Source organism: Bubalus kerabau, chromosome 2 (genome assembly GCF_029407905.1).
Source record: "Bubalus kerabau isolate K-KA32 ecotype Philippines breed swamp buffalo chromosome 2, PCC_UOA_SB_1v2, whole genome shotgun sequence".
Classification (NCBI taxonomy): Eukaryota; Metazoa; Chordata; class Mammalia; order Artiodactyla; family Bovidae; genus Bubalus; species Bubalus kerabau.
In genome coordinates this window covers 88,884,549-88,908,792 of record NC_073625.1, presented here as the reverse complement: position 1 = coordinate 88,908,792, position 24,244 = coordinate 88,884,549, and the positions used below count along the sequence as shown (strand labels likewise).

The 24,244-nt window shown below is 36.6% G+C and overlaps 2 protein-coding genes and 1 pseudogene across 2 annotated transcripts; all 3 read right to left on the bottom strand.

Moving 5' to 3' along the window:
- Window positions 1-471: 471 nt before the first annotated feature.
- Window positions 472-1,428, bottom strand: LOC129644791 (olfactory receptor 5H8-like). Its single transcript, XM_055570246.1, has one exon. It carries the CDS (start codon window positions 1,408-1,410, stop codon window positions 472-474), a length of 939 nt encoding a protein of 312 aa, XP_055426221.1. The 5' UTR covers window positions 1,411-1,428.
- Window positions 1,429-13,214: 11,786 nt separating this feature from the next.
- Window positions 13,215-18,198, bottom strand: LOC129644444 (olfactory receptor 5H1-like; annotated as a pseudogene).
- A 647-nt stretch (window positions 18,199-18,845) lies between these two features.
- LOC129644789 (olfactory receptor 5K1-like) lies at window positions 18,846-19,772 on the bottom strand. Its single transcript, XM_055570245.1, has one exon. The coding sequence runs from the start codon at window positions 19,770-19,772 to the stop codon at window positions 18,846-18,848; it is 927 nt and encodes a 308-aa protein (XP_055426220.1).
- Between the last annotated feature and the right edge of the window lie 4,472 nt (window positions 19,773-24,244).

Sequence of the window (24,244 nt, the reverse complement as noted above, 5' to 3'; positions counted from 1 at the left end):
CATGAGAAGTGAAATTTACCATGCACCAAATAAAGTGGAATGTAAGACCTTTTGATAGCCAGCAGAATTTCTAGGGTTTGCCTCTCTTCATTCAAATACCAATCTGCCTCCACTTTGGAGTTAAATGTGATTGACTTATAAGTGTCAAAGACATCATAAACAAGTCTCCTTCAGAAGAACTGCTCTGTTTTAATATTTAATGCATTTTAAAACCACATTGAAGAACATACAGGCTTAGAAAATATTTGGGGTTTTTTGTTTTATTTTAGTATTATATAAAGAGGATTAAATTTTTATGTGTTTTGAATAAGAATATAAATCTATTTTATGAGATTTATTAGTTACTAATGTCTTAAGTCACTAAAATAATAGAACAATTATACATCCAAAAAAAAAACTGAAAACTATCACATAGCAACACCTAAACCATATAATTTTGTTAATATTTAAATGAAAAGAGTACCGATAATACTATGAGATACAACCATCTCTCTTTAACATTTTTGTCAGGGAATCTATAACTTTCTTATTTCTCAGGCTGTAAATAATTGGATTTAAGAAAGGAATTATGACAGTGTAAAATAAAGAGTCCATCATATCTTGGTCATCTGCTTGTGTGGATCCAGGTCGCACATACATGAAAAGAAGAGGCCCATAGTATAAAGAGACAGACAGGAGGTGGGCCCCACAGGTGGAGAAGGCCTTCCTTAAGCCTTGCAAAGATTTCTTTTTTAATATTGTAAAGAGAACAAGTGTATATGAGACAAGAACTATCAGAATGGTGAACACCTGTATTGAGCCAGAGAAAATATATATCATCAGAACATTAATAGAAGGATCAGTACAAGAAATTTTAATCAGTGGCATGACATCACAGTAAAAATGAAGTATTATGTTAGAGTTACAAAAGGTTAATCTGAATAAAAAACCTGTATGAATTAAGGCATGAATAAGGCCACCTACAAATGATAAGACTAACAGCTGCATGCATAGTCTATTGGTCATAATCACTGGATAAAGTAACGGTTTGCAAATGGCTACATAGCGATCATATGCCATTGTGGCCAGCAAAAAACATTCTGTGGTTACACTGATTGCAAAGGAAAAGAATTGTACCTTGCATTCAGAGAGAGAGATTATCTTACTCTTACCCAGGAAGTTGACTAGCATCTTGGGGGTCACTGTGGATGATAACCAAGTATCCACAAAGGCCAAATTCCCAAGAAAAGAGTACATTGGGATATGAAGTTGAGGGTCATTGTAGATGAGTGCAATCAAACCAGTGTTTCCCATGATGGTGATGAGATATATCATAAAGAACAGCAGAAACAGGGGAATTTGCCACTCTGGTTGATGTGTAAGTCCTGTGAGAATGAACTCTCTCAGCTCCGTTGCATTTTTTGTTTCCATATCCTTAATAGATGACCTCTGAAACTCAATGTAGTAAATGGAAAAAGGACATCATTTATTTTTAAAACTGAATCTGCTGAGGGTAACTGAAATAAAAGCATATACTAACCTGAATATTTTCTATTTTATTTACTCTTACTATGATACATGAAAATTAATAGTGGAAAAGTTATATTAGAATAATGCAATTGCATCATTTAAAATTTTTTTCAGAAGTCAGCAGATTTAGAACACAGAAAAGCATTATGTCATTTAAAACTTTGCACAGAAACGAGAAGATTTAGAAGAGAAGAAAGACATTCCGAAGATGAGCAAACTTAGGGGATACTAAATAACCTCAATGGCACGCCACTCCAGTACTCTTGCCTGGAAAATCCTATGGACAGAGGAGCCTGGTAGGCTGCAGTCCATGGGGTTGCTAAGGGTCGGACACGACTGAGCGACTTCACTTTCACTTTTCACTTTCATGCATTGGAGAAGGAAATGGCAACCCACTCCAGTGTTCTTGCCTGGAGAATCCCAGGGACGGGGGAGCCTGGTGGGCTGCCGTCTACGGGGTAGCACAGAGTTGGACACGACTGAAGTGACTTAGCAGCAGCCGCAGTGGCTTTAGTGAGAGCAGTTTTCATATTGTAACAGAGTTGAGTTACAGAACAATGAGAAGTGGCACAGCAGTGAGGAGAATGAAAGTATCTAATATGTTGAGAACAGTTTACATTTCTTGACCAACCTAGATAGCATATTAAAAAGCAGAGACATTCCTTTGCCAACAAAGGTCTGTCTAGTCAAGGCTATGGTTTTTCCAGTGGTCATGTAAGGATGTGAGAGTTGGACTGTGAAGAAAGCTGAGCACCGAAGAATTGATGCTTTTGAACTGTGGTGTTGGAGAAGACCCTTGAGAGTCCCTTGGACTGCAAGGAGATCCAACTAGTCCATCCTAAAGGAGATCAGTCCTGGATATTCATTGGAAGGACTGATGCTGAAACTCCAATACTTTGGCCACCTCATGCAAAGAGTTGACTCATTGGAAAAGACTCTGATGCTGGGAGGGATTGGGGGCAGGAGGAGAAGGGGACGACAGAGGATCAGATGGTTGGATGGCATCACCGACTCAATGGACATGAGTTTGGGTAAACTCCAGGAGTTGGTGATGGACAGGGAGGCCTGGCGTGCTGCAATTCATGGGGTCACAAAGAGTCAGAGATGACTGAGCAACTGACTGAACTGAACTGAACCACTGGAAGACAGATGTGAATTTTTTTTTCCTGTAGAACAATATCATGTAGTTTTTCAAGGATATTGAGATAAGAATGGGTAGAGAAGTGAAGTGGGAAATTTGATTGAGTGAAAAGAAAACAAAAAGGAACAAAAAGCAGAAAGAGACTAAGGACCATGGATAAGCATAGGAAAGATCAGGAAATGGAGAGAGAGAGAGAAGTATTAGAAAGGCTGAAGATAAAATAAAAGTCTCAGAGTTTGGGGGCTTAGTGGTGGCAAATATTTGTCTTAACTCTGGTTTCATCAAAAGTTGGCAGCACTGGGAAACCTTTCTTTTACTTTAATTCAAAATTCCAAGTTTATTTTCATATGGAATTTATATATGAAATAGTATTGCATTTTCAATTTATTTTAAAATTGTTCATAAATATACTAGCATTGCCTCAAAGTTCTTTTCATATTTAAAAGATGCTTTATCATTGTTATTACTGTAGTCAAAGCTGAATTTATCTAGAAATTCAGCTTTTCTTTATAGCATTTGCTTCTCCACAACTTTTAGTAGCAGAATCAAATTGAGCTAAAAACTAAAACTGAATAAAGGCAATGTACCTGTAATTGCAGTTCTTCCATGCAATCCCAAATTAATAAATAATCAGAAATTCTTAATTCAGTGTGTGGGTACTTAAGGCCTGCTGCTGCTGCTGCTGCTGCTAAGTCACTTCAGTCGTGTCCGACTCTGTGCGACCCCGTAGACGGCAGCCCACCAGGCTCCCCCGTCCCTGGGATTCTCCAGGCAAGAACACTGGAGTGGGTTGCCATTTCCTTCTCCAATGCGTTAAAGTGAAAAGTGAAAGTGAAGTCGCTCAGTCGTGTCCGACTCTTAGCGACCCCATGGACTGCAGCCTACCAGGCTCCTCCATCCATGGGATTTTCCAGGCAAGAGTACTGGAGTGGGGTGCCGTTGCCTTCTCCAACTTAAGGCCTACCTTTTACTAAAGGTCAAAAGAGACTAGAGGGGTATTTTTACCATTTCAGAAGATACATAAATAGATAGATAGATGATATATTTACATATTCCGTGAAATAACCTAAGAAATACATGGAAAAGTAGTGAATGTAGGTTAACTAAATATTTTGAATACAATTGTCAGGAAGATCTTGCATGGGAAACATTGTGGCCTAAATATTTCAACCCACTATTAATTTATTTAATGTTCCAGTTTACCAAGGCTTATCTTATGGAATAATTATATAATAATTATAGTAACCAAATAATTAAATATCATTAAGGATTACAATGTGGCCTTAGAGCTATCTTGCTTAACCATATTTACTCACAATAATAAAATATACAGATTATTCACTATTTGTTTTTCATTTTCACCTGGCTATTTTGATATCTTGTAAACCAAATCAAAATTATTATAAATTTTATAGTATTTTTAACTTGCAGTTCAATTCAGTTGCTCAGTCGTGTCCGACTCTTTGTTTTCAGTAAAAACATAATGATATTATAGAAATCATTCTCTCTTACCAGTATCTACTAAGAGGTTTTCAAGATCCTTTTAGAGTTCAGCTTTCTGAAGTATAAAATAATACAAGAGCACTGCAATGACAATAACACAGGCAACAGTTCTTTGTACACTGTTTGATTTTGAAGGCTTCGTTTTCCAAGTTCAGGAAACTGTTGTTTATATGAATTTGTCTTTAACACGGAGTCAATAAGTTGTACAGTTGTGTGCTTTTGTCAGAAGAGGAAAGAGCTTAGAACTCAAATTCCCCTGATAATGCCCAAAGATTCCCTTTAGGACAAAGCTAAGCTGGTCTACTGGGCATTTTGGACTTGGACATATATGAGAAATCCAGGTTGTCTCATTGGGCATTACAGAATGTTTATGAACATTACAGATGTTTATGAAATCATAAACATCAAGTCATTGTAGACAGTTCCCAGGTTTATCAATTGAAATTACACTTCATACCACTTCTTTCCACCACAGGCACTTCTGAAATGTTTATGCAGACTCCAGTTTATCTATAAATTTGATAGTCTAAGTTCTTTGCTGAGTACAGTATTGTCTGAGCTCATCACACATGATTTCAGGGAGGCCAAAATTACAGATTCTCTTTAGCAGTCAACTCCTAAATTTTCCTTCTTGTGCAGACCATGGCTCACATTCCACAACTACACCTGACTTCCTACTTTAAGCTGAAAACTAGTGAGAAATCTTACTAGGCAAAATGCGTGGGAGGAGAAAACGAAAAAGAAAACCGAGGACCACTATGGGAAGTGGCCTAGTTTAGTGCTTCTCAAACATTAATCCCTATGAATATTCCAGAGGTTTTTTTTTTTAATGCAAATTCTGTTTAAGTAGTGATGCCTGTGTGTCTACATTTCTAATATGGTGTTGTCTCCAGACATTTGCCTTCTTCAGTTTCATCATCTGCAGGCCTACCTTATCAAAAAAACAGATAATTAGAGAAATAAACCAAAAAATTTTGCAGATGTAGCAGAAATATAAAAAGAAAAGCAAAGAGGAGTCAGAGTGGTTAAGGGAAGCCAGCATTGGTGGGGTCACATCAGATGTCATGGTAGGTGAGATTTTGTTCTATACCCCAACTTAAATGAAAACTGTTGAGGGATTTTGAACATGGTGGTCACATGTTCAGATTTGCCTTTAAGTATAAACAAAGTTGCCATTGAGCATCATTGAAGAAAATAATGGCATTATTTACATCAAAATATTATAATATGACAATTGTGATGTTGTGTTTTTATATCTGAAGTGTACAATAAATGTTTAAACCTCTACTTTGGGATTTGATTGGAAGTTAGAGGGAAAGTGAAGGACATTTTTTGGGTCATTTTTCAATTCTTCTATGAATTAGAATTCTGCTAGTGAAAGCTAAAAAGGAGGTGAAAAAGAAAATATAGATAAAGAGAAGTCACTGTGGAAACTCAGCAGACAGATGAAGTAAGCAGTATAATGTGCATCAACACATATAATATGTAGCTTCAAGATAACCTACCCTTGCCTTAAACATACTGCCCACTTCAATATTGTGTAACTATCTTTTCACTCTTTTTTTTTTAATCTATCAGGTTTTTTTTTTTTTTTAATTTAACAGGTGTCTGCTTTGTTGCTTCCAGTCTTTCCAATTTTATCATTTCAGTAGATGGGTCATGATATCTCACTATGGTCTTAATTTGCATTTCCCCCAATGACAAATTATATTGAGAATGTTTATTCTGTCTTACAAAACAAATCCAAAAATATATTACTATGATTTATGTCAAATAATGTTCTAATATGTTTTCTTATAAGGATTTGTGCATGCTAAGTCACTTCAGTCATGTCTGACTCTGCAACCCTATAGACCAGGGCCCACCAGGCTCTTCTGTCCATGGGATTCTCCAGGCAAGAATTTTGGAGTGGGTTCCCATTTCCTACTCCAGGGGATCTTCTCAACCCAGGGATCAAACCTACATCTCTTATGTCTGCTGCATTAGCAGGTGAATTCTTTACCACTAGTACTACCTGGGGAAGCCACTTCAAGGATTTATGGTCTTACATTTTGGTCTTTAAGCCATTTTGAGTTTATTTTTGTATATGGTGTGAGAAAGTGTTCTAACCTCATTCTTTTATATGTAGCATCCAGTTTTCTAAGCAGCACTTATTTTTTTTAATTTATTTTGAATTGCTGGATAATTGCAATGTTGTATTGGTTTCTGCCATACAATAACATGAATCAGTCATAGGTACACACTTGTCTCCTCCCTCTTGGACCTCCCACCTCTCTAGGTCATCACAGAGCACCCTGTGCACAGCACAGATTGAGCTCCCTGTGTTATACAGCAGCTTCACACTAGCTGTCTATCTTACGCATGATAATGTGTTTGTTTCAATGCTGTTCTCTCAATTTGTCCCACCCTCTCTTTTCCCTGCTGTGCCCACAAGTCCACTCTCTATGTCTACATCTCTATTCTTGCCGTACAAATAAGTTCATCAGTACCGTTTTTCTAGATTCCATAAATATGTGTTAATACATGATATTTGTTTTTCTCTTTTTAATTTACTTCACCCTGTATAAAAGGCTCTAGGTTCATCCACCTCAGTTCAGCTAACTCAAATTCATTCTTGTTTATGGCCAGCAGTACTTACTGAAGAGACTGAATTTTCTCATTATATGTCATTCCTCTTTTATTGTAGATTAGTTAATGATAAATTTATGGGTTTATGTCCGGGCTCTCCTTTGAGTTCCATTAATCTATACATCTGTTTTTGTCCCAGTGCCATATTGTCTTGATGACTTTAATTTGTAGTATATTCTCAAATCAGGGAGTATATATACCTCCAGCTCTGTGATTTCTTCTCAGGATTGCTTTGGCTATTTGAATTATTTTGTTTTTCAATACAAATTTTAGTACTATTTGTTCTATCATGAAAAATGTCATGATACTTTGATAGGATTGAACTGAATCTGTAGATTACCTTGGGTAGTATGTCATTATAACAAGGTTGATTCTTCCAATCAGAGAACACAGTGTATCTTTTCATCTATTTGTGTATGCTTTCATGTCTTTATCAGTGTCTTATACTTTTCTTAGTTATTCTATGTCCTTAGGTAGGTTTATTGCTAGGTATTTTATTTTTTAATCTAATTATAAATAAGATGTCTCCTTAATATCTGTTTCTGATAGTTCATAGTTAATTCATAGAAATGCATCAGATTTCTGCATATTAATTTTGTATCTTGCAACTTTATTGTTGAATTTTTTCGTAAGGTTTTTTCTGCATGTATTGAAATGATCATATGATTTTTATTCTTCAATTTTTTGCTGTGGTGTATCACATTGATTGACTTGTAGAACCATCTTTGCATACTTGGTGTAAAACCCACTTAATCATGTGCGATCTTTTAAATATATTCTTGAAATTGGTTTGCTAATATTCATTAGAAGATTTTTGCCTTGGTGTTCATCATAGGTATTGGCCTATAATTTTTTGTGATATATGTATTTCTAGCTTTTATATCAGGGTAATCCTGGCAATGTAAAATGAGTTTGGAAGCTTTCCTTCCTCTGTAATTTTTAGAATACTTTGAGAAGGATGAGTGTTAACTTTTCTCTAAATGTTAGATAGAATTCACCTGTGATGCTATCTTGTATTGGACTTCCGTTTGTTGGGAGTTTTGGTTGTGTTTGTTGTTGTAGTTACTTTACTGATTCAATTTCTCTGCTGGTAATTGGTCTGTTCATATTTTGTATTTCTTTCTGGTTCTGTCTTGAGAGACTGTACATATTTTGGTATTTATACTTTTCTTCTAGGTTGTCCATTTTATTGACATATAGTTTGTTCATAGTAATCTCTTATGATCCTTTGTAATTCTATACTTCTGGTTGTCATTTATTCTTTTCCATTTCTTATTTTTTGATTCGGATCCTCTTTTGATGAGTCTGGCTAAAGGTTTAACAGTTTTGTTTATCTTTCAAAGAACCAGTTCTTAGTTTCATTAATCTTTTATATTTTTTTCTTTGAATCTCTTTCATTTATTTCTGCTTTGACCTGTATGTTTTATTTCCTTTTACTTAGGAATGAGATTTTTCTTATTTCTGAGGTAGACTTGTTTAGCTGTAAACTTTCATCTAATAACTGCCTTTGCAGGATCATTGTGTTTTCATTTTTTCCCCCTTTTTAAAAAAATTTCTTCTTTTGATTTCTTCATTGATCCATTGAATTTTTAGTAGTGTGTTATTTAGCTTCCACATGTTTGTGTTTTCTTCAGGGATTTGTTTTTCTCATTATTGATTTCTAGTCTCAAAACATTGTGGTCAGAATGCTTGATCTGATTTTAATTTTCTTATTTCCTAAGGCTTGTTTTTGGGTGCTGCCATTCGTGATGTATCCTGGAGAGTGTTCCATGTGCATTTGAAACAATGTGCTCTTGCTGTTGTGGGGTGGAATGTCCTGTATACATATCTGTTAAGCCCATTTGATTTAAAGAATCCTTGAAGATCAGTTTCCTTACTGATTTTCTGTGTGGATGATCCATCCACTGATGTAAGAGAAGTGTTAATGTCCACTACTATGATTGCATTATTGTCAACATCTTCCTTTATGTTCATCAATATTTGCTTTCTGTATTGTGCTTCTATGTGGAGTATATAAATATTTACAACGGTTATATCTTCTTGGATGATCCCTTGATCATTATGTAGTATGTTTCTATGTCTCCTGTTCCTGTCTTTGTTCTAAAGTCTATTTCATTTGATATAAGAATTGCTACCTTGTGGTTCAGCTGGCAAAGAATCTGCCTGTAGTGTTAGAGACAATGGTTTGATCCCTGGGTTGGGAAGATCCCCTGGAGAAGGGAAAGGCTACCCACTCCAGTAATCTGGCCTAGAGAATTCCATGGACTGTATAGTCCAGGTCGCAAAGAGGCAGACACAATTGAGCAACTTTCACTTTCACTTCACCCTAGCTTTATTTTGATTTCCATTTGTATGGAATAACTTTCATCCCTCCATTTTCAGTCTCTGTGGGTCTTTAGATCTGAAGTGAGTATCTGTGGGATAAATATGGGTATTGTTTTTGTATCCCTTCAGCCTTTCTGTATGTTTTGGTTGAAGCATTTAGTCTTTTTACATGTAAAATAATTATTGATAGTATGTACTTAATGCCATTTTATTAGTTGTTTTGTACTTCTTTTTTTATGTTTTCTTCTTCTTTGATTTCTTCCCTTCTGACTTGATAACCTTATGGCTTGTATTTCTTTCTACTTTTTATGTGTTGTATCTATTATGATTTTTGGTTTGTGGTTGCCATTAGGTTTATACATAGCAGTCTATATTGGAATATTAGTTCAGATGCTCAGTTGTATCCGAGTCTGTGACCCCATGGACTGCAGCACGCTGGGCTTCCCCATCCATCACCTACTCCCAGATTGCTCAAACTCATGTCCATCGAGTGGGTGATGCCATCCAACCATCTCATCCTCTGTCATCACATTCTCCTCCTGCCTTCAGTCTTTCCCAGAATCAGGGTCTTTTCTAATGAGTCAGTTCTTTGCATCAGGTGACCAAAGTATCAGAGCTTCCAATGAATATTCAGGATTGATTTTCTTTAGGATAATTGGTTTGATCTCCTTGCAGCCAAGGAGCTCTCAAGAGTGTTCTCCAACACCACAGTTCAGAAGCATCAATTTTTTGGTGCTCAGCTTTCTTTATGGTCCAGCTCTTACAAATCTATATGACTCCTGGGAAAACCATAGCTTTGACTATACAGACCTTTGTTGGCAGAGTAACATCTCCTCTTTTTAATATGCTGTCTAGTTTTGTCATAGCTTTTCTTCCAAGGAGCAAATGTCTTTTAATTTCATGGCTGCCATCACCTTCTGCAGTGATTTGTGAGCCCAAAAAATAAAGTCTGTCACTATTTCCATTGTTTCCCCAACTCTCTGCCATGAAGTGATGGGACCAATGCCATGATCTTTTTTTTTTTTTTTTTTAATGTTGAGTTTTAATCCAGCTTTTTCACTCTTCTCTTTCACTTTCATCAAGAGGCTCCTTAGTTCCTCTTTGCTTTCTGTCATAGGGTGGTGTCATCTGCATATCTGAGATTATTGGTATTTCTCCCTGTAATCTTAATTCCAGCTTGTGCTTCATTCAGCCTGGCATTTCACATGATGTATTCTGCATATAAATTAAATGAGCAGGGTGGCAATATACAGCCTTGATGTATTCCTTTCCCAATTTGAAACCAGTCTGTTGTTCCATGTCCAGTTCTAACTGTTGCTTCTTAACCTGCATACAGATTTCTCAGGAGGCAGGTCAGGTGGTCTGGTATTCCCATCTCTTTCAGAATTTTCCACAGTCTGTTGTGGGTTGCCATTTTTTCTCCAAAGAATCTTCTCAACCTGTAGATCATACCTGTTTCTCCTGCATCTCCTGCATTGGCAGTCGGATTCTTTACCACCAGCTATGTGTGGTAACTAAGCTGACAACAGGTGAACTTGTGGTGGTCCATATTTTGTGTCACGTTGACTTGGTCTAGATTGCCCAGATATCCAGTTATCATTATTTTTGTGTGTGTCTGTGTGTTTCTAGAAGAGATTAGTATCGACTTAGTAGACTTAGTAAAGTGGATTACAGCACCCTTTGTATGTGAGTGAAATCTCATCCATTCTGGGCCTGTATGGAACAGAAAGGCAGAGGAAGGCTGACTGAATCTGATTCATGACAGAACATGAATCTTATTTTGCCCTCCATGCTATTGGTTCTCAGCTTTTCATACGTGGGCTAGAATGTATACCATCAGTTCTTTGATTTCAAACCTGATAACTGCCTCAGCTTTCCTGGATTTCTACCATGCAGATAACAGATCACAGGTATTCTCAGCCTCCATAATAAGGTGACCAAAATCTAATAATATATATATTTAGATATAGGTGTATGTGTAGATATAGGTTTATGAAGAGAGTGATATAGGGTCATTTGTATATTTGTCTTCATATATTTGTACCTACCTTTGGTACTACCCTGGATAATTCTGATTGATATAAAGACTGTATATTTAGTGAACCTCTTCCTTTATACTGAAAAATAAATGGAAATATCATGATACAGTTGTTAACTGTAACCCTCAAATGAGGCTGACTTACATCCCTTCTCATCATATTATTACAGCATAAGGAATAGCTTGCATATGAAATTTCTTTGAGAATTATGGTCCAAAAATCATATAATCCTGACAACTAATTTTTTTCCAGGGATAACCAATGTATCTCTCTTGGAAGTTGACCTGGTTTGACTTTGTGAGTACCTCCAGAAATATGTAACAATAATATTATTGTAAATATTTTGATGCAAACATCTAACTTAAGAGCTTCTCCTGATATATCCCAGGAAATAATCCTCATGATAAAAAGAAAAATATTTAATTCACTTTAGGTGTATGATACTTGTGACTGTCTTGAAAGAAACTTAGAGTGGTAAACTGACATGCAGTAGTCATCCCAGGGCAAGTGATCCCCCTGAACTCATTACAAAACTGATATCAAGTAAGAGACTCTAACTTCATTTGAAGTATTTTAAAGATGATGCTGTGAAAGTGCTGCACTCAATATGTCAACAAATTTGGAAAACTCAGCAGTGGACACAGGACTGGAAAAGGACAGTTTTCATGCCAATCCCAAAGAAAGGCAATGCTGAAGACTGCTCAAACTACCGCACAATTGCACTCATCTCACATGCTAGTAAAGTAATGTTCAAAATTCTCCAAGCCAGGCTTCAGCAATACGCGAACTGTGAGCTTCCAGATGTTCAAGCTGGTTTTAGAAAAGGCAGAGGAACCAGAGATCAAATTGCCAACATCTGCTGGACCATGGAAAAAGCAAGAGAGTTCCAGAAAAACATCTATTTCTCCTTTATTGACTATGCCAAAGCCTTTGACTGTGTGGATCACAATAAACTGTGGAAAATTCTGAAAGAGATGGGAATACCAGCCCACCTGACCTGCCTCTTGAGAAACCTGTATGCAGGTCAGGAAGCAACTGTTAAGACTGGACATGGAACAACAGACTGGTTCCAAATAGGAAAAGGAGTACGTCAAGCCTGTCTATTGTCACCCTGATTATTTAACTTATATGCAGAGTACATCATGAGAAACGCTGGGCTGGAAGAAGCACAAGCTGGAATCAAGATTGCCGGGAGAAATATCAATCACCTCAGATATGCAGATGACACCACCCTTACGGCAGAAAGTGAAGAAGAACTAAAGAGCCTCTTGATGAGAGTGAAAGAGGAGAGTGAAAAAGTTTGCTTAAAGCTCAACATTCAGAAAACAAAGATCATGGCATCCGGGCCCATCACTTCATGGCAAATAGATGAGGAAACAGTGGAAACAGTGGCTGACTTTATTTTTCTGGGCTCCAAAATCACTGCAGATGGTGATTGCCTCCATGAAATTAAAAGATGCTTACTCCTTGGAAGGAAAGTTATGACCAACCTAGACAGCATATTGAAAAGCAGAGACTTTACTTTGCCAACAAAGATCCGTCTAGTCAAGGCTATGGTTTTTCCTGCAGTCATGTATCGATGTGAGAGTTGGACTATAAAGAAAGCTGAGCACCAAAGAATTGATGCTTTTGAACTGTGGTATTGGAGAAGACTCTTGAGAGTCCCTTGGACTGCAAGGAGATCCAACCAGTCCATCCTAAAGGAGATCAGTCCTGGGTGTTCACTGGAAGGACTGATGTTGAAGCTGAAACTCCAACACTTTGGTCACCTGATGCAAAGAGCTGACTCATTTGAAAAGACCCTGATGCTGGGAGGGATTGAGAGCAGGAGGAGAAGGGGACGGCAGAGGATGAGATGGTTGGATGGCATCACTGACTCACTGGACATGGGTTTGGGTGGACTCTGGGAGTTGGTGATGGACAGGGAGGCCTGGCGTGCTGTGGTTCATGGGTTCGCAAAGAGTCGGACATGACTGAGCAACTGAACTGAACTGAAAGTAATATTTATTTCAATTTTACATATATTTCTTAAATGCTTATTTAGGACTTCATGTATGTAAACAGTTGTGCTAATAAGCACCACAAAAGATTAAAGAATAGCGAGACTTGTAAACTGTAATATAAAAAAAAATAAGCTAAAAATAAGTATTACACTATTACACAAGATCATTTGTGGAAACAAAACTGTAACATTTAAACTTTGAAGGAAGGACCATTTCAATTGGAGATGAAGATAGATACCTAGAGGGAGCATTCTCAATGGAGAGACCTGTATGAAAATAAAACATTTACCAGAAAGAAAGTTTTGTCCTGAGGCTTTCAATAATTAATTTTGGTATAATATATGGTCCATTAGGAAAATTGTGGAAGCAGAAATTTCAAAGTTATATTTGGAAGAAAAGTGCTCAAATAATATCAGCAAATTCAGAGTAGTATGTGTGTGCGTGTGTGTGTTTATCATGTTATCTATACATTCAGTTCAGTTCAGTTAGGTCACTCAGTCATGTCCGACTCTTTGCATAGATCTTAACAAATTGAACATACATATATTCATATATGAAGTTCTGCATATGTATACCACATATACATGCATAGTCTGGTGGTAATGGCAATCCATCAAAAGTTATTGAAGAGGAATATTATTTAATCAGAATTCTGTTTATAAAGAATAATCTAACAGTAATGTTTAGGAAGTAAGAGAATATCAACATGACATAAAAGAAGTAACAAAACTATTACAAATGACAAATGTGAGTAATTTTAGGTCCTCAGTGGTGTCAATAGGAATGTGTATGGATTCAGTGGTGAGATTGGAAGGGAAGAAATGGACCTGAAGATAAATCACATATTATCAGAGTATAAAGTGGGACAAAAGATGACATTTAAGCACTTCAGGGGCACAAATCATGCAAGCTCCTGGTTCATTTTATCTTTCCCAGCTACTCACTAAACTCTTTGATATCATATCATCTTACAATTATTTGAACTTTGGTAATATGCATTTGAAGCCTCTGTTACTCAACAATATATTCCAATAACTTTTGCATATTACTTTTTTTTTCTTATCAGTTTCATCGTTTCTAAATTGTAGGAAGGTTGAGCACATTTCCTTCCTATTCTGTCACTTCACTTTTCTTCTCTATGCCCATCCCAATTAAATCTGAAACCTCATCTCTTAGCTTTCTGAATTAGTGAAGCTTTTCGGATTACTGTATAACACACAAGAAAACTAGACAGTGTCTTTCAAGGTATCATGGACAATGAGAGGCAGCTCCCCTCTTCTCATTATTTATGGACACCCACTGGGCTAAAAACATCCTCTTATAATTTGTTCTGACTTTCATTTATTTAACTCCTTTCTCATTTTTTCTTTTTATCTTCTCATTTCTGCTGATTTCTCTGTGTAATATGAGAATTGAGTCTAGAGCAATTGCACTATTATAGTGCATAACGCATTTATGAAGCCACATTGAGAACATCTGTGTAAAATATGTTGTTTTCCTCTTTAATTACTTTAATTTAACCCGAACACTCAATTAAGTTTTTCTATGGCTTTGATATTTTGGGATAATTTGGTCTTTCCAGGTGGCACTAGTGGTAAAGAACCTGCCGACCAATGCAGGTTAGATGTAAGAGACTCAGGTTCGATTCCTGGGTCGGGAAGATCCCCTGGAGAAGGGCATGGCAACTCACTCCAGTATTCTCACCTGGAGAATTCCATAAACAGAGGAGCCTGGGGGGCTATGGTCCCTAGGGTCGCAAACAGTCAGACACAACTGAAGCAACTTAGCATGCACGCATGCACACATTCATATATTTTAATATATTTATCAATACTCTGTCTTTCAGTCATTAAAATTCTAGGGCAATTATAAATGAAAAACTTTGAACACTAATCAATACATATCTGATCTTCACACTTATGTGACTTCTAATGAATGAAGAACACATTAGTATGAGATCTAAACATTTTTCTTCAACATTTTGCCAGAGAATCTATGATTTTCTTATTGCTCAGACTAGATGACTGTATTTAACAAAGGAATTATGACAGTTCACAAATAGAGTGTCCATTGTATCTTGAACATCTGCTTCTGCAGATCCAGGGAGCACACACATGGAGAATAGAGGGTCAGAGTATAAAGAGATAGTTAAGAGATGTGTAAAAGGCTTTCCTTATGCTTTGTACAGGCTTCCCTGGTGGCTCAGCTGGTAAAGAACCTGCCTGCCAATGCAGGAGATGCAAGAGATGCTCATTGGATTTCTGGTTCAGAAAGATTCCCTGGAGAAGGAAACAGCAAAAATTCCATGGACAGAAGAGCCTGGAAGGCTACTGTCCATGGGGTCGCAGAGTCAAACACAATTGAGTGTGCACTCACACAGACTCACACATGCATTGTACAGAATTCTTCTTTAATATCGTAAACAGAACAACTTTATAAGGGAAAAGAACAGTCAGAATGATGCACACCTGTATTGATCCAGAGAAAATAAATACAATCAGAAAATTAATGCAGAGGTCAGTACATGAAAGCTTAAACAATGTCACAGTATATGTACTACATAATAGAATTACAGAAGGTTAATCTGACTTTAGTGCTAATGGTAAAAATCTGCCTGTCAATGCAGGAGACATTGATCCCTGGGTCAGAAGATTCCCTGGTGGAGGAAATGGCAACCCACTCCAGTCTTCTTGCCTGGAGAGTCCCATGAACGGAAGAGCCTGGTGGGCTACAGTCCACTGAGCAACTAACACACACAATCTGAATTTAAAAACATGATGAAGTATGGCATGAACAAGGCTACCTAAAAGTGACAAAAGTAGCAGCCGGTTGCATAGTCTATTGATCTTATTTACTGAATAAAGTAATGGTTTGCATATGGCCACGTATACGTCATAGTTGCTTGCAAAAACCATTCTGTGGTTGCTCTGATTGCAAAGGAAAAAACTGTATCTTGCATTAAGTGAGAGAGATCATTTTGCTCTTGGCAAAGAGATTCTCTAGCAACTGGCTGGGGGCAGGATGGTCACTGTGGATGATATCTAGAAATCTGCAAAGGCCAGATTCTCAAGGAATAAGTACATAGGCATGTGAAGGTGGGGGTCATTCCATAACAGAGCAGTCAGATCAAAGGTCCTCGCAATACTGGCGAGATATATCACAAAGAACACCAATGACAAGAGGATCTGCCATTTGGTTGGTATGTAAGTCCTGTGAAAATAAAAATAAACTGTCAGTAATATTGCATTTTCTTTTTCCATATCCTCACTGGGTGGTGTCTGATCCATGGAGTAAATGAAAAGAACGCTGCTACTACTGCTAAGTCACATCAGTTGTGTCCGACTCTGTGCGACCCCATAGACAGCAGCCCACCAGGCTCCGCCATCCCTGGGATTCTCCAGGCAAGAACATTGGAGTGGGTTGCCATTTCCTTCTCCAATGCATGAAAGTGAAAAGTGAAAGTGAAGTCGCTCAGTCATGTCCGACTCAGCGACCCCATGGACTGAAGCCTACCAGGCTCCTCCATCCATGGGCTTTTCCAGGCAAGAGTACTGGAGTGGGGTGCCATTGCCTTCTAGCAGTCAGAAATTATAAAGTGATATTATGGGGGAAGAGAGTTGAAATGAAACCTTGTACTTCAGAGTTCTCTTAATTTTATTTCCTCCTTAATATAATAAAAGGGGTCTGTTTTGGAGGGTGGAAATAAATTTTGCTATTGGTGTTCAGTCACTAAGTCCTGTCTAACCCTTTGAGACTCCAGGGACTGTAGCATGCCAGGTTGTTCCTCTGTCCTCCAACTATCTTCTGGCGTTTGCTCAAATTCATGTCCATTGAATTGGTGATGCTATCCAGCCATCTCATCCTCTGTTGTCCCCTTCCCCACCTCTCCTCAGTCTTTCCCAACATCAGGGTCTTTTCTAATGAGTCGACTTTTCACATCAGCTAGCCATAGTATTGGAGCTTCAGCTTCAGCTTCAGCGACAATCCTTCCAGTGAATAATCAGGATCGATTTCCTTTAGGATTGACCGGTTTGACCTTCTTGCAGTCCTAGGGACTTTCAAGAGACTTCTTCAGGACCACAATTTGAAAGCATCAGTTCTTAAGCACTCAGTCTTCTTTATGGTCTTACTGTCACATCCATACGTGACTATTGGAAAAAACGTAGCTTTGACTATATATATGCACCTTTGTCAGCAAAGTGATGTTTCTGGTTTTTCATATACTGTCTAGGTTTATCATAGCTTTCCTTCCAAGGAGCAAGCATCTTTTCATTTCATGGCTGCAATCACAGTCTTCAGTTTTTTGGAGTCCAAGAAAATAAAATCTGTTACTGTTTCCACTTTTTTGCTATTTACCATGAAGTGATGGGATCACATGCCATGATCTTTGTTTTTTGAATGTTGAGTTTTAAGCCAGCTTTTTCACTCTCCTCTCTGAGTCTCATCAGGAGGCTTTTTAGTTCCTCTTCACTTTCTGCCATTAGAATGATATTATCTACATATCTGAGGCTGTTGATATTTCTCCTAGCCATCTTGATTCCAGCTTGTGATTCATCCAGCCCAGCGTTTCACATGATGAACTCTGCATATAATTAAATAAGCAGAGTAGTAATTTTGTACAAGGTGGGGCTAAAGATGTAGTTTCTAGAGCCTACACTGGTTGTGAGATTGAACTTGCTCTTTGCCCAATTTCTGGGGGTAGGGAGGGGTATATAATCCCAAGTTGCTGAATCAGAACCAGGAGGACTGGGCTTTGAGCTGAGTCTGTCCCTCTTTTTTCCATTTATTTTTTAATTGAATAATAATTGCTTTACAGAATTTTGTTGGTAATCAACTATAGATACACTTATGTTCCCTCCCTGTTGAACCTCCCTCCCATCTCCCTCCCATCCCATCCCCTATAGGCTTTTATAGAGCCCCTGTTTGAGTTTCCTGAGTCATACAGCAAATTCCTGTTTACTATATGTCTATCTATTTTACATATGATAATGAAGGTTTCCATGTTACTGTCTCCATACATCTCACCCTCTCCTTTCTCCACCACCTCCATGCCCATAAGTCTGTTCCTTATGTCTGTGTATCAACTGCTGCCCTGCAAATAATTTCATTAGTACCATCTTCTAGATTCCATATATATGTGTTCAGTTCAATTCAGTTCAGTCGCTCAGTTGTGTCTGACTCTTTGCGACCCCATGAATTGCATGCTTTATGTGAATTCATATTCAAATATAATAGCTTAAACTCAAAATTTATATTCAAATGGAAATATATAGCTTACTTCTGTCACACAGTATTGCCTAATAAGGAATTAATTTTTAAGAACTTGAGGTATGAGGAGTTTGTTAGATTATGGCTTCCAATTGCAGAAATTTGCCAGAAATATTGTAACTATTATACTCTGAAACTAATCGTAACTGTTGGAACTAATCATAGTGGAACACAGTTTTGTGTTACTCAAGAGTAATTATTTAGTTTATCCCTGATGAAAACTAGTAGCTTATATTTTGGAGTGCATTTTAGCAGAAAGTCTCTTTTCTGAACTTGTTTATTCAGCTCAGAAACTAATCATGTTTTAATAATTTAATATTTTATATTGAAAGTTGTCATTTCCCATTTTCTCAATATTCTTTGATTTTGAAAAAAGTTTTCTCAAATTGCAATCAGCTGTCCACATGGCATGGTAATTGTTTCAGAATGTTATGATATGTTCATAATTTTTTTCATAATATTTATTACTTCCTTATTTCTTAAACTATAAATAAAAGGGTTTAATAAAGGAATCACTAGAGTATAAAAAATAGCAACAGGTAAATCTTTGTCTTCTTCATTAACTGAATTCGGTCTAATGTACATGAAGAGAAGAGAACCATAGAATATTGAGACAGAGAGAAAGTGGGATGCACAAGTAGATAAAGCTTTCTTTCTTCCTTCTTTAGATTTCATCTTGAAAATTGTGAAAATGATATAAAGGTAAGAAATTATTACTATGGTAATAGTGAATATTTGAACTGATCCTCCAAAGATAAATATCATTAATTCATTGATATAAGGGTCCACACAGGAGAGTCTGTATAATGGAAGAACATCACAAAAAAAGTGATTGATTTGATGAGACCCATGGAAAGTTAATCTAAACAGAAACCCTACGTGAATCATGGAATGCAAGTTTCCAGCTACGTATGCCCCTGTGGTAATCTGAATGCAGAGTTTCTGTGACATCATGATGTGGTACTGCAGTGGTTTGCAGATGGCCACAAAGCGATCACAAGCCATTGCTGCCAGGAGAAAGGAGTCTGCACTTTCAGCAAGACAGAGAAAATAAAATTGTACCATGCATTCATAGAGAGAAATCATCTTGTCCTTAGAAAAGAAGTTCTCCAACATTTTGGGGGTAATGGCACAGGAACAACAGGAATCCATCAGAGCGAGATTACCCAAGAAGATGTACATTGGTGTGTGAAGACGTTGCTCTGTTACTATCAGTGCCACGAGACCAAGATTCCCCACCATGGTGATCAGAAAGATGATAAAGAACACCAGAAACAGAAGAATCCTCAGATCTGGGTGTTCTGTAAATCCTATGAGGATAAATTCAGTTGCCAAGGAGCAGTTATTCTCAGCCATCTCTACCTTATTTGTTGAGATAGGAATTATGGAAATAAAAGATTCTAATTTAAAGCATGTATTATTTTATCATCAAAATTTTTATTTTTACAACAAAGAGAAGAGCTTATTCTTCAGATTCTCCTACTGTCTCTGTGATACAGGCACACAGACATGTCAGCCTCTATGACCTCAAATCTAAACCTCAGGTTCATGAGAATGTTTTGATAATTCCAGGGAGGATGCTTACAGTGGGAAAAGTTTGTCTTTATGAAATTGTACAAGTACAGTGTGCAAATTTAAAAGTATCCATATTTGGTTCAGTGTCCTCAAATAAGTTCAATGTCAGTATTTAAAATTTTTTAGAATAAATTTTAAATCAATTTTTCTTTATATATATATTTTTCATTGAGCAAAAGTTTTCATATAATCTCCCCATGGAGTGCCTGTTTGAAAAAAAAATACAATAGGTTAAAGTTTTGCCTTAGGAGTTGCATGAAGATTACTAAGATTAAGGGGAGGACTATTCCCTATTCAGTTTTAAAAACAGTATTCTTAAAAAAAAAAAAAACAGTATTCTTTGGTAGCTAAGGAATTATATATCCATTGATTAACATATCTTTTATTCCTTTTCCCAGTGTCATACCTATTTCCATAAATACTGACTCTGTCCATGATTATTTCTGGTGCTTTTACCCATGTATCTGAATCATCTACTCTTTTTATATAAAGCATAATTTACATGTAAGGCTATTTAAGAAAGTTTTAACTAAATGCCCCAGATCACACTGATCTCCATTTTGTCTGCTCTCAAGCATGTCTTATATATGCAACACAATCTAGAATGCCTTATGTATAATCTACCTTTTTATATTTGAAGGCACAATTTGCTTATTAAATTATAGACATTTTGAAGTTAACTGTGACTTGTACTTCTTATGAGAGCTGTACTGTGCTACAAGGAGAAAACAGTATTGATTTCAGCCCTACCTCCTTCCCAGTGACCTAGAAGGGGTGAAGTTGTTTTCAGAATCCTATCAGTGATCTTTAGTGACCTCTCCTGCAAGTTGAGTCTATTGATTTTGAAGAAGAGTCTACAAAGAAAAAATTTTAAACCTCATCATTCAAAAATTGGGGAATAATATCCAAAATATATAAGGAACTCATACAACTCAATGGTAAAAGTAAATCTGATTTAAAAGTGGGCAGAGGAACTAAAAGGGTATTCTTCCAGAAGACATTCAAGTAATCAACAGCACATGAAAGGGTATTTAGTATCACTAATCCTTAGGAAAATGCAAGTCAAAAACACAAGAAATTACCCTATACCTCTCAGAATGCCTGTCATCAAGAAGGCAAGAAATAAGAAGTATTGGCAAAGATGTGAAGAAAAGAGAACCATTATGCACTATTGGTGGGAATGTAAATTGGTTCAACCATTACAAATAAGATTGATTTTCCTCAAAAAATTAAAAATAAAACTGTCATATGATCCCTAAGTTCCACATCCAGGTGTATAATCAAAAGGAAATGAAAACAAGTTATAAAAGGGATATCTGCACTGTAATCGGAGAAGGCAATGGCACCCCACTCCAGTACTCTTGCCTGGAAAATCCCATGGATGGAGGAGCCTGGAAGGCTGAAGTCCATGGGGTCGCTAAGGGTCAGACACAACTGAGCAACTTCACTTTCACTTTTCACTTTGATGCATTGGAGAAGGAAATGGCAACCCACTCCAGTGTTCTTGCTTGGAGAACCCCAGGGACGGGGAAGCCTGGTGGGCTGCCGTCTATGGGGTAGCACAGAGTCGGACACGACTGAAGTGACTTAGCAGCAGCAGCACTGTAATATTTATTGCAACATTATCCACAATAGACAAGACACCTAGTGTCCATTATAGGATGGATGGATAAAGAAGACAAGGTGGATAGTGTGGTGTGTATGTATGTATATATAGATACATATACACACACACACACATGCAGACACAATTGAATATTATTCAGCCATGAGGAAGAATGATACTCTGCCATTTGTGAAAACATGAACGGACCTGGAGGACGTTATGCTAAGTGATTAGAAAGACAAATACTGCATGGTATAATTCACATGTGGATCTAAAAAAGCAAAACTTATAAAAACAGAGTAAAATGGTATTACTAAGGGATAAGGAGTAAGAGAATAGGAGTAATGTTTAAGGGTACAAATTTGCAACTAATAGATAAATAAGTCCTGGAATCTAATGCACAGTATAGTGAATGTAGACAAAAATATTTACCATAATCATCAAAAGTACTGAGACTAGATCTTAATTATTCCCACCACAGAAATGACAACTATGTGACATGACAGAGTCCTAAATGTTACAGTGACAATCATATTACCATATACAAACATATCAGATCAGCATGTTATATATGTTAAATAATGTTTTTATGATAAATACCATATACATATTTAATTTAAGAGAAGGTATCCTTTCATTTGAATCTACTCATCAGCTATTTTTCGGACTCTAAAAAAATTGTGTAAGATTTTCCGAAGTATATCACAGTGGAATAAAAGCTAATAAAGAATAGTAAGCTTGCTTTTATACTTTAGTTTTTCATAAACTTAGAAGAGAAAACCCTTTAAATCTTAATGTAATTTTTGAGGACAAATTTTGTTTTCTTCTTAAAAAGCTATCATTTAGTGATCCACTAACACTGTTAACTGTTATGGTTTACTAATATAAATTCTTTGGTCAAAATAGTTTTATTTTTCCATAATCAAAACATCAAAGTAAAAACACCAACTGAAAATTTTGGTTATTTGTTTTAAAGTACTAAAAATAATCCACTTAATTATTCAGCTAACTTAGAAATGTTCAATGTGAGTGCCTGAATTATTTAATAGAATTCTTGTCTTTACCTGTATATTTTGAAGTTCTACCTTAGTCTGAAAAAGTCATTGTGAATAACAGTTTGAATCTCATCCTGAATTTTCCACAATTCAGTTTTGAAAAGAGCTAGAAAGATAATGGCATAGTTGAAACCTAATAACAACCAAAAATGCTTAATAATTGCAGATAAATATATAAACGGATGTTAATACTAAAAGTAAAAATAAATTAGAATATCCCCCTTACCTAAATTTCACTAAGAATGTTTTGTAGCACCTCACGTTTCCTTCTTGGCTTAGGTCTTACAGAATTTCAGATTATAAACTTTCGTCTCTAAAACATTTGGGATTAAAAGAATGAAAATCGGGAGACTGCAAAGAGGTCAGAGTCAATAATTATGTTCCTTACAATGCAAAGTTAAAATTTTCCATCAAATCCTAAGGGATTTCCTTGCACAGACCTGAGAGTATTTCTGTGGGGAGATTCAATCCCCTACACATAAAAAGATGCCTTATAAGACTAAAGTTGTTTGATGATCACCTTGATAATTATTATATATATTCTTATTAAATGCTGTTTATTATCTGCATAAATTTTAAATGAGCTGAAAACAGTCTAATATTAATTTTACCTTTTACTGAAACAATTAATATGCCTTATGAAAGATTATTAGAATTTTGAAAGGAGACTAAAAGATGTGATAGGTTCAGCCAGGGTCATTAACTTTACTCTGTTATTTACATTTGTCCCAATATCTTTTAAAAACCTCTTTGAAAACTGTAATATCATTATTTATTCCTACATATGAATTACTGAGATGTTTCTCTGACCTTTTCAGTTTCCCTCAGCTGCTATTATCTTTTTTACCTTATTTTTTCCCCTTCCTTCCACTTTGTTGTTGTTCAGTCACTAAATTGTGTCCGACTCTTTGCAAGCCCCATGGACTGCAGCATACCAGTCTTCACTGTCCTTAACTATTTCCCAGAGTTTGCTCAAACTCATGTCCATTGAGTCTGTGATGCCATCCAGCCATCTCATCCTCTCATCCCCTTCTCCTGCCTTCATTTTTTCCCAACATCAAGGTCTTTTCCAATGAGTCGGTTCTTCACATCACGTGGCCAAAGTATTGGAGCTTCAGCTTCAGCATCAGTCCTACCAGTGAGTATTCAGGATTGATTTCCTTTAGGATTGACTCGTTTGATCTCCTTGCAGTCCAAGGGACTCTCAAGAACCTTCATTCCATTAATCACCTTCGATATGCTATGTATTTATTTGTTATTGTATCACAAGGAGTCAGTCGGTCACTCCTTCCACCCAATCACCATTAGCATATAGACTTAAGAGGAAAGGGATTTCTCTGTTATGTTCACCCCTGTATATTTCTAATATCTTAAACAATATGTGACATTTTGTGGTGCTCAACAAATATTTGTCCAATGAATTAAAAAAATATACTCTTCTACTCAAGAATTTGCAAGGTCTTTCATTGGTTTTTCACACAAGTCCATTTTTTTTTATTTTTGTCTTTTCAGATGCTACACAGTCTGTCTGTATTTTGCCTGTCACCTTTCTTTATTCCTCTCACCTCAGGGCACTCGGCCATGTGCCTCCC

Excerpts from the sequence above, each read along its gene's own strand:
- LOC129644791 (XM_055570246.1), bottom strand. The coding sequence starts at position 1,410 with ATGGAAACAAAAAATGCAACGGAGCTGAGAGAGTTCATTCTCACAGGA.
- LOC129644789 (XM_055570245.1), bottom strand. The coding sequence starts at position 19,772 with ATGGCTGAGAATAACTGCTCCTTGGCAACTGAATTTATCCTCATAGGA.